Source organism: Phalangium opilio, unplaced genomic scaffold (genome assembly GCF_054372755.1).
Source record: "Phalangium opilio isolate 3A_F unplaced genomic scaffold, DU_Popi_V2 ptg000090l_1, whole genome shotgun sequence".
NCBI classification, from domain to species: domain Eukaryota; kingdom Metazoa; phylum Arthropoda; class Arachnida; order Opiliones; family Phalangiidae; genus Phalangium; species Phalangium opilio.
The window spans coordinates 3,597,298-3,608,090 of NW_028324195.1; the positions used below are offsets into that span (position 1 = coordinate 3,597,298).

The 10,793-nt window shown below is 39.3% G+C and overlaps 1 protein-coding gene across 1 annotated transcript; it reads right to left on the reverse strand.

Moving 5' to 3' along the window:
• Window positions 1–8,215: 8,215 nt before the first annotated feature.
• Window positions 8,216–10,512, reverse strand: LOC149645041 (uncharacterized). Its single transcript, XM_089850408.1, has 2 exons — window positions 9,639–10,512; window positions 8,216–8,760 (listed from the first exon to the last, which is right to left on the reverse strand). The coding sequence occupies exons 1-2, from the start codon at window positions 10,510–10,512 to the stop codon at window positions 8,216–8,218; spliced, it is 1,419 nt and encodes a 472-aa protein (XP_089706534.1).
• Window positions 10,513–10,793: the final 281 nt, after the last annotated feature.

Sequence of the window (10,793 nt, forward strand, 5' to 3'; positions counted from 1 at the left end):
TTTATTCTCCTTATAGAGCCGAATACTCAAACCTAACTGTATATTTTTAATAGAAAGTAAAATGCATCCTATGAAAAACATTAACATGTACAAAAATGGGCCAAGCCTCGCCTCGTGCCCTTTCCGCTGTAAAACGTTCTGAGATCCCATGTAGAGCCAAGTCTGCCTTTTGATCTCATTCAATCGCCAATTGAACAATTATGTTATAAATTAAGTCCTTTTCCTAGTTAATAACCAATATTCTTTGACTCTATCATTATTATAAATCTTTGTTCTTATCAAAAATATCGTGACTTGGCAATCGCAGGTAAGTAATATTAAAAGGAAGTCGAGGGGAAATTCACTAAATCGTTGCCGATTTTAAAATAATCGAAGGGATATTCACTAAATCGTTTATGGTCGAGGGGATATGTACAAGTTTATAAGAAGAGTCATGCATAACCTTATATACACGCGCTTGCCAAGTCACGATATTTTTGATACGAACAAAGATGTATAATAATGATAGAGTCAAAGAATATTGGTTATTAACTAGGAAAAGGACTTAATTTATAACATAATTGTTCAATTGGCGATTGAATGAGATCAAAAGGCAGACTTGGCTCTACATGGGATCTCAGAACGTTTTACAGCGGAAAGGGCACGAGGCGAGGCTTGGCCCATTTTTGTACATGTTAATGTTTTTCATAGGATCTCACTTCTTTTTGTAGACCCTCTCGTTATACTTCGGTAGTTATATTAAAACAAGACCCTCTCGTGGTACTTCGTTTGCCAATATAATCGCTAACGTTTGTCCATATTTACGCTGAATTACCGCTTTCGACCCGCAGAGAATATGTAATAAAGATTGTACGCGATATCCTATAAATAAAGAACTAAAGAACAATTTTATAAAAATTTCGGGATGTTTTAATTTTTCTGTGCTTTATAAAATAAATGAAAACTAAATCCTGAATTTTAAGTTTCTATCTCCTCTAGAAGTACCTTAGAATTTTGATGATCGGTGAGTGAGTGAGTGAGTGAGTGACAAAATAAGGTAAATTTCACCTGCGATATTTCGAAAAGTATATAGGGTAGGAACTTGAAATTTGGAAACTAGAGCTAGGATTGACAGTCCTCGCGGCAAGCAAAATTTCAGACTTTTACCTCTAGCCATCACGAAGTTACAGTGGGTTTAAAAGTGCCACGAGTTGCTTCGAGAAAAGGATGTCAGTGCTCGACTTGGCTGGGAGCACGGCAGTGCTCCCAGATATGCGTAATGTTATGCAGATATTTCACAATAAAATACTTTTACTAAAGGTATTTTGGTGAAAAAACTAAGATAAGCAATTTTTTAAAATATTCAATGTTTAATAATCATGTCTACAAAAGTCAAAATTTGAATTTCTGTTACTTCCGGCAATTATCTCTTACTTTTTCTCATCTTTGTCGCAAAGACAGTTTTTATTAATCAAAAATGTCTTGATTAGAATCAAGACCTAAAAAGTATCGATAAGTCTGAGGTTATCACTTGTCTGAAGGATCAGATATTAATTTTTCTATTTAATTGAAACTTAAATGCATGCTTAAGAAAAAACAACGTTCCATTACCGTTTTCCGTTGAAATAAATTATTTTACTGGTAATCAATTTCAAAAATTTACTTATCTCGGCTTTTCGACCACAATTCCATTCCCCGAAAACATTTTATCATTACATTAATTACTTTTGGGAGAGTACGTGTATGGTTTTGCGTTTTAAAAGGTTCCTAAAGACGTTACATCCCCATTCGTGACCGGCACGCTTCGCAGTGGAACATTTTAATTATTCTAAAACCAATGGCGCCAAATTCAATAGGGACAGTTAGATTTTTACTCGCGGTTTTGCAAAATGATGTAATATCAAGTGTACTTTAGTCAACCGTCGTATTGTTCTTTCTCATAGTTCAGGGCATGATCAGTGTTACTGCCCAATTTCTCTCTCTAGTTTCTAACAATGGTTAGAGACTATTTGATATGGCACGGACAACGTTATATACATTTGTAAATTTTAAGTAGAACAAAAGGAAAAAAATCCAATTTTTTTATATTTTGGTTTGAAATAAATAAACTCATGATAGTAGCTATAACGAACAGAAATTCAAGGGAATGGCACCGGTAATGAGCAGCAAAAAGAGAGGAAAGTTTGCTTCAAGATAGCAGAGGGACATGATAGTGAATATAGTAATCTAGAATTTTGTTTCGGTTCAAACCTTAATATATCATGAAAAATTCAAGTGAGGAGGCGGCACTACCTAGAAAGATTGATTTTGGCAGATAACAGCGAAAAAATTATGTTCTACACACACTGGGGCTATTGGAGAGTTTCAGGGCCGCAGGTCGCACATGATGAAATTTCAAGTCCAGTTTACATCAATTCTCCCTGGTCGTACTAGTAGCAGGTTAAGCTATAGTTTTCTCAGGTCCTGTTAGTCTCGAAAGGGTTATATAGTCCTTGTAACTTTTAAAAGGTTGTTGTCATGGCTAAACAGACCGCTATTACAGTTTTTTATTGTTTTATAGGTTATTTTGACACGTTATCTCCCAAAAGTAATTAATGTAATGATAAAATGTTTTCGGGGAATGGAATTGTGGTCGAAAAGCCGAGATAAGTAAATTTTGGAAATTGATTACCAGTAAAATAATTTATTTCAACGGAAAACGGTAATGGAACGTTGTTTTTTCTTAAGCATGCATTTAAGTTTCAATTAAAAAGAAAAATTAATATCTGATCCTTCAGACAAGTGATAACCTCAGTCTTATCGATAATTTTTAGGTCTTGATTCTAATCAAGACATTTTTGATTAATATCTGTTCCTTCAGTCTTCATTTTAATTAAGAATGTTAAGAAACTGTTTTACATTTTCAAAATCTGCACTAAGTAGAAACATATATAAGGGGACCATAACTTTAACTCAATCAGACATTTATTTATAATGATACTTCAAAAAAAAACGTAAATCAATAAAAGTTTGTATTCTTATTGAAATTAACATAATACAATTTTTACAATCATTTATTGAGGCGCCCCCCTAAAAATTCCAGAAATAGGACCAAATTGACAATTTTACAAAATTTTTAAAATTGCTGAATTATGTCCGTTTAACATTTAGCTCAAAATTGTCATAAGCCCAATATGAAATTCGAATATCCCTAAAACTTCATAAAGACGATCCGGGATTGTCAATTTCAAACTTTTTTGTAGCATAAACTAACGTCTGTTTGTTATTAAGCTTAAAACCTTAAACAAAATATAGTCAGGGCTACCCTAAAAGTTCACAAAGATGATCCAAGATTGTTAATACGCCTAAAAAGTGCCATCTTCAAAATATGTAGCCGGGGAAAAGAGAGCGTGATCGAGTGGGTTATGCTAGTGGTTGGAAGTTGCGGGGGTTGGGACAGGGATAAGGGAGTTGAGATGGATTGGAAATGATGATGGGCGACCTGCGGCACCGTATCTCTCCCAATGTACCTCGCGCAAGCCCCTACCCTTCGGTAGGCGATTGCTAAGTGCTGCCGCGTAGCGCCATTTTATTTGTATGAGAACTAGCTTCTATTTTGAAGATAGAGGGAGCGCCCTTTACAATTTTGTCCAGTACGACCCTACCTAACCGCTGAGGATGCTGGGAGGACTATGTTGCCTATAGGTATGGGGGTTTCCACTCCATTCCTCTCGCCTTCAAGGTTGGGACTCCAGGCATAGCCAACTCCATCACGCACTCGACAACGCAAAGCAACTCGCGCCAGCGTGGAAATAAGGCGGTGACACAGGGCAAATGACCATTTTAAAAATTGCTTGGTCCAGTTCAAAAATTAAATCGGAGGAGGGGTCAGTGGTCCTAGAGACTACTAAGAAAGTTCAAGGGTAACCAGACTCCACACATGAAAATTCTAATATTTTAATTATCCACTTCTTTAGTTTAGCAGACGACGTGCTCTGGTCAATGGTCACGGACCAGTTTATTTATTCCAAGTCAGGAAAGTCGCTGGCCTAATGTCCAGTTTAAAAGAATGCTTATTTGGTCACGGACCAGAAAACTCACGTAAACGCGACGCGAATGACGAAAACTACGTATTTTCCGACTGAGGAAAGGCGAAATAGCCCGGCCTCCTTTTACGTCCCCCCTCATACAACTTTTGGAAAACAAATTTCCCTGAGATTTCCAGGCTTTTCCCCGTATACTTCCCTGAGTTTTCCAGGTTTTTCCCGTATATGGAGTATCCTATGGAGCAAATGTTAACGAAGGAGGGAAGGGGCAAATAGGACTATTACATAATCAAAGGATATCCTCGTATCTCTAATATAACCAGAGTTTCGAGCTTCCAAAATTTAGTGTAATGTTAATCCTATGGAGGAGGCAAAGTACCTACAAGCACCCGGGGCAAGTACATAAAAGCACTCACAAGCACCTAAAAGCACTCACAAGCACCTACAAGTACCCGGGGCAAGTACCTACAAGCACCCGGGGCAAGTACCTTCAAGCACCCGGGGCAAGTACCTACAAGCACCCGGGGCAAGTACCTACAAGCACCCGGGGCAAGTTCCTACAAGCACCCGGAGCAAGTACTTACAAGCACCCGGAGCAAGTACCTACAAGCACCCGGAGCAAGTACCTACAAGCACCCGGAGCAAGTACCTACAAGCACCCGGAGCAAGTACCTACAAGCACCCGGAGCAAGTACCTACAAGCACCCGGAGCAAGTACCTACAAGCACCCGGAGCAAGTACCTACAAGCACCCGGAGCAAGTACCTACAAGCACCCGGAGCAAGTACCTACAAGCACCCGGAGCAAGTACCTACAAGCACCCGGAGCAAGTACCTACAAGCACCCGGAGCAAGTACCTACAAGCACCCGGAGCAAGTACCTACAAGCACCCGGAGCAAGTACCTACAAGCACCCGGAGCAAGTACCTACAAGCACCCGGGGCAAGTACCTACAAGCACCCGGGGCAAGTACCTACAAGCACCCGGGGCAAGTTCCTACAAGCACCCGGGGCAAGTTCCTACAAGCACCCGGGGCAAGTTCCTACAAGCACCCGGAGCAAGTACTTACAAGCACCCGGAGCAAGTACCTACAAGCACCCGGAGCAAGTACCTACAAGCACCCGGAGCAAGTACCTACAAGCACCCGGAGCAAGTACCTACAAGCACCCGGAGCAAGTACCTACAAGCACCCGGAACAAGTACCTACAAGCACCTGGAGCAAGTACCTACAAGCACCCGGAGCAAGTACCTACAAGCACCCGGAGCAAGTACCTACAAGCACCCGGAACAAGTACCTACAAGCACCTGGAGCAAGTACCTACAAGCACCCGGAGCAAGTACCTACAAGCACCCGGAGCAAGTACCCACGAGCACCCGGAGCAAGTACCCACAACCACCCGGAGCAAGTACCCACAACCACCCGGAGCAAGTACCTACAAGCACCCGGGTCAAGCACCCAGGAGCACCCGGGGCAAGTACCTACAAGTACCCAGGAGCACCCGGGGCAAGCACCCAGAGGCACCCGTGGCAAGTACCCACAAGTACCTACAAACACCCACAAGTACCTACAAACACCCACAAGTACCTACAATTACCCACAAGTACCTACAAACACCCACAAGTACCCGGGGCAAGTACCCGCAAGTACCTCCAAGCACCCGCAAGTAGCTACAAGTACCCACAACTACCAACAACTACCTACAAGAACGTACAAGCACCCACAAGTACCTACAAGCACCCACAAGTACCTACAAGCACCCACAAGTACCTACAAGCACCCACAAGTACCTACAAGCACCCAAAAGTACCTACAAGCACCCACAAGTACCTACAAGCACCCACAAGTACCTAGAAGCACCCACAAGTACCTACAAGTACCCACAAGTACCCACGAGTACCTACAAGTACCCACGAGTACCTACAAGTACCCACGAGTACCTACAAGTACCCACGAGTACCTACAAGTACCCACGACTACCTACAAGTAGCCACAACTACCAACAAGTACCAACAAGTACCCACAAGTACCAACAAGTAGCCACCAGTACCTACAAGTAGCCACCAGTACCTACAAGCACCCACAAGTACCTCCAAGTACCTACAAGTACCCACAAGTACCTACAAGTACCCACAAGTACCTACAAGTACCCACAAGTACCTACAAGTACCCACAAGTACCTACAAGTACCCACAAGTACCTACAAGTACCCACAAGTACCTACAAGTACCCACAAGTACCTACAAGTACCCAAAAGTACCTACAAGCACCCACAAGCACCCACAAGAACCCACAAGTACCTGCAGGCACCCACAAGTACCCACAAGAACCCACAAGTACCTACTAGCACCCACAAGTACCCACAAGCACCCACAAGCACCTGCAAGTACCCACAAGCACCTACAAGCAACCACAAGTACCTACAAGCACCCACAAGTACCTACAAACACCCACAAGTACCTACAAGCACCCACAAGCACCTACAAGCACCCACAAGTACCTACAAGAACCCACAAGTACCTGCAGGCACCCACAAGTACCCACAAGCACCCACAAGCTCCTGCAAGTACCCACAAGCACCCACAAGCTCCTGCAAGTACCCACAAGCACCTACAAGCACCTGCAAGTACCCACAAGTACCCACAAGCACCTGCAAGTACCTACAAGCAACCACAAGTACCTACAAGCACCCACAAGTACCTACAAACACCCACAAGTACCTACAAACACCCACAAGTACCTACAAACACCCACAAGTACCTACAAACACCCAAAAACACCTACAAGCACCCACAAAAACCCACAAGTACCTGCAGGCACCCACAAGTACCCACAAGAACCCACAAGTACCTACAAGCACCCACAATTACCCACAAGTACCTACAAGCACCCACAATTACCCACAAGTACCCACAAGTACCTACAAGCACCCACAATAACCCACAAGCACCCGCAAGTACCCACAACCACCCACAAGCACCTACAAGCACCCGGGCAAAGCACCTACAAGATCTCAAACGCCATGTTTTTCTTGCTTAATATCCCTCTAACGGCTTGAATCACGACATAAACGCCGTAAGTCCAATATTAAAAATTAGGGCCAAAATGCGTGTCTCTAACAGTGGTAAAACGCCGTAATTCCAATACCCAAAACAACGTAAGTCAAAGTATGTGTTAATAATGATAAAAATCAATACTTAAACTTAATTTATCTTAATAAAACTAAAGAAAGGCACATCTACGGACTGTTATCTTTCATTTAAGATGGTTCCCAAACATAACGAATGAATAGTTTTCTTTATATGCCTTCCTAGAGAAGGTCACTTTACAAAAAAATCCCATACTATCTCTATGGAAGAATATAGTATTTTTCACCAAATGTCGGATTCATTTTATGGATTCTAAAACCACCGTTAACAACTTTTTTCATTATAGAATTAACTATTCGTTGGATCTCTTTGAAATTTTAACCACAAAACTAGGGCCCAAATTTTAGTTCACTGGCAAAATTTCAAAGCAGTATACACAATACGAAAAACGTTACGGCCAATCAAAGAACCCTCCTTTAGCATTAGAGGCAGTATCAAGTCTTATCTAAGAGAGCGACCGCTCTCCTAGAATAATGGCGAAAAGTGAGTAGTGTTTTCTCTATTAACATTACTAGAAAAAAATTTAACCCTTTTTTTTAATTAGTCAATACGTTAATAATTGCAAGGGTTTCGCGTAAGTTTTTTTCATATACCTTAAAACTAGTATTATTGTTTATATAAAACTAGTATTATTGTTTATATAGTTTATTTTATTATTATTTTTATAATCAGCATGCTGTTGGAATTAGTCCAGCTTCGCACTTTCCGAGCGAGGATGCAAATAATTCAAATAAACATCGAACAAACCATTCGCCACGGCCAATTAGACGAAACATTATTTGAAGGAATATTTTGCATTATGACACATGCTATTAAAAAATATTGATTGAAAAAATCTTTTCAATTCAAAAGAATTTTTTAATATGCTCCTGAAGAATTTACAATTTTAAAAAAATTTTGTTAATTTTATTTTAAGTTTTTCTAAAAAAACACAATGAATCAAAATAATATTTTTTTTTTTTGAAAATGATTTTTTTTTGTAAAAAAAATAGTTCATAAACATAAATTGAAAAACAGTTTAAATTTGTAAATTGCTTTTTTTTTCACATTTTAGACTTACATTCCTTTAAAGTTTATAACCGTATGGTACAGTTTCGAAATTATTAGGTAAAATTCTTACTTTATCTAATATTATTCTGTATACTTTAGTTTCATCGCGAGATACAACAATATGATTTGGTAATCTTCTTATTTGTTTAGGATTACGTATTTTAAAATCAGTAGTTTCATTTTCTTCAATTTCAAGGCCCAATAAGGCTTTTAGGTTTTTTATATTTATAATTTTTTCCGAATTAGTGTCTAACCTAAATCCTTTCACTTTAGTAATATTATATTTTTTCCCCGAGTCAGGATCAAATATTGACATGCTATAATTTTTAGGACCTCCGCTTACGAATAATTGACAATATGCTCGCTTGCCAAAACATTCTAATTCATTTTTAAGTTGTCCCAAATAGTCTCCCGTAGGTAATAAAGGGTCTCCATTAGGTGTTAAATACAGTAATGAGTCAGTGTCGCAATAGTAGCAGGCTTGACCAACTTGTTCTAAAGACTCTAGTAAATGTAGCCTCGCCATTGCTGTAGTGTACGACGCGCAGGGTTGGCAACTACCTATCCAGTCCGGTTTAAACCACCTGGTTTAATCCGGATTAATCCACTTAAAAAAATCCACCTAAATTATCCGGCTTAATTATGAATGGGGAAAAATCAAATTTGTGCCATAAAAATAATTAAAATACAACCAGAAACAATTAAGGCAAAAATGTATGAAGCGATAACTAAAGATTATTTATTGTAAATGATAAAACTAATAGTTATGTTACCAGTTACTGTTCAGTTTCAGCTTACAATATTTTACCAGTATCACTCGAACTTAAAGCATAGCGTGGTTCCAGTGGATCCCCTACAGGTTGACTTTCCTTACGAACTCCAGTTTTGGCTTGGGAAAGCTGGAGGCATTTGTGGGCAGGATTTATACGTGCATGTCTAATCCCGCCCACTAGCCTTTGCCAAGCCAAACCCGGAGTTTAGAAGGAAAGTCCCTTTGTAAGGGATCCACTGGAGCCGCGCTAGTGTTAGGGTCGTGCACTCAGGAAAGAAATAGATTTCATGAAAACATTTTAGCAGTTAAACGATTTTATATTGGAACCGAGGCTAGGGGTCAGGTCGGGGAGTGCCCCAAAACTTAAATAAGAGCTAAACAGAAGTACTTTGCCTACAAAAAAAAACCTAAAATTACTCATTTTTTTAAAAAAATCCGGATAAATCCAATAAAATCCGGTTTAATCCAATAAAAACCACTGGTCTGGATTTTATTCAAATTATCCGGATTTTTGCCAACCCTGACGACGCGACTACTACATTCGTGTGTTTGTGTTCAATTTCGTTTCCTTCGGTAGGCATATATTTAACTAGAAGCGTCTTTTCGTTTATAGTCATAATACTTCTAACTTCGATTTCGGGATTTAATAATAATTCGAATAACTCACGACCAGTTTTCAAAACTTCCGTTTTGGTTAAAACAGTTCTTTGCGCGAATTTTCCCCATAAAGAATTGAGCATAAATTTTGCCAATGATCTTAACCCCTCGTTTTTCTTAATATTATCTAGATTCAAATCGATACCTTCCATTAATTTGTAATTTTTAACGTATTCTCGCTTCTCTTGTTCGGTGTTACAATTTGATGGAAAACCGCTAGCCTCTGTTTTATATCTTAAAAAGGTATCGATATATTCTTGAAATAAGCCTCCCTTTCCGGTGACTTTATCGTATTCGGTTATTTCATAAACCCAAGCTTCGATCTTTTTTAAAATCACGTAACCTCTATTAACCGCGTGCCTAAGTTCGTCAATTACCCAAGTACCGTTTAATTGTCTTTCGTGAGGCTCGTGGTTACATTCCTCTTGATTTTTAGTTTTGCAACACGTGTAACACAATGTAAAAACTAATTTATTATTAATTTTAGCCGGAAGAACCGGGTGGTATAGGTTAGACGGGGGCAAAACTTCGCATTTAAGTAACCCTTCAAATTCAAAAATGTCGGGTATATTCTCGAGTAATATTTTGGGGTGACTTAACACGTTCTTTTTACATTTATTTACATAGGGATATAAAGATGTGAAATCTAAATAATGAATCTGTTCGGTACCCCTTGTTTCGTGGAATGTTTTCAATGTATTTACACGACCTCCGAAAAAACTATCTTTAGGATTCAAGGGTTCTTTAATTTTAGTTAATAAATTCTCGTTCGATAGAAAATCGCTAATTTCGGGATTATTTTTCTTTTCTAAATTCCACTCGCATTCCCAAATCGTTGACAATTTTATATTATTTAACGATTCCAGCTTGTTAATTATTTTCATCGTTCGAATCCATCTAGTATTTAAAGTTTGACCCGGATCACCCGATATAAGTTTATGTCTATTTAAAGGAAAGCAAACTTTACACCCGTGGAACCAACATCCGAAAAATTCAAACACTTCATTCTCGTACTTTCATATTAAGGACTCTCGCTTCTTTCCCCGTATACGCCGATTGAATTGGAATGTTTCTTTTATGGCTTAACCATACTAACCATTCAATCGCCACGCGAGATTGATTTTCTTTAAGGCGGTATAAATTCTTGGGTATTATACCTATCGTA

Excerpts from the sequence above, each read along its gene's own strand:
- LOC149645041 (XM_089850408.1), bottom strand. The coding sequence starts at position 10,512 with ATGAAAATAATTAACAAGCTGGAATCGTTAAATAATATAAAATTGTCA. Across the intron at positions 8,761-9,638 it reads GGAAGTTTTGAAAACTGGTC|GTAGTTGCCAACCCTGCGCG; the intron begins GTGAGTTATTCG and ends CGGACTGGATAG.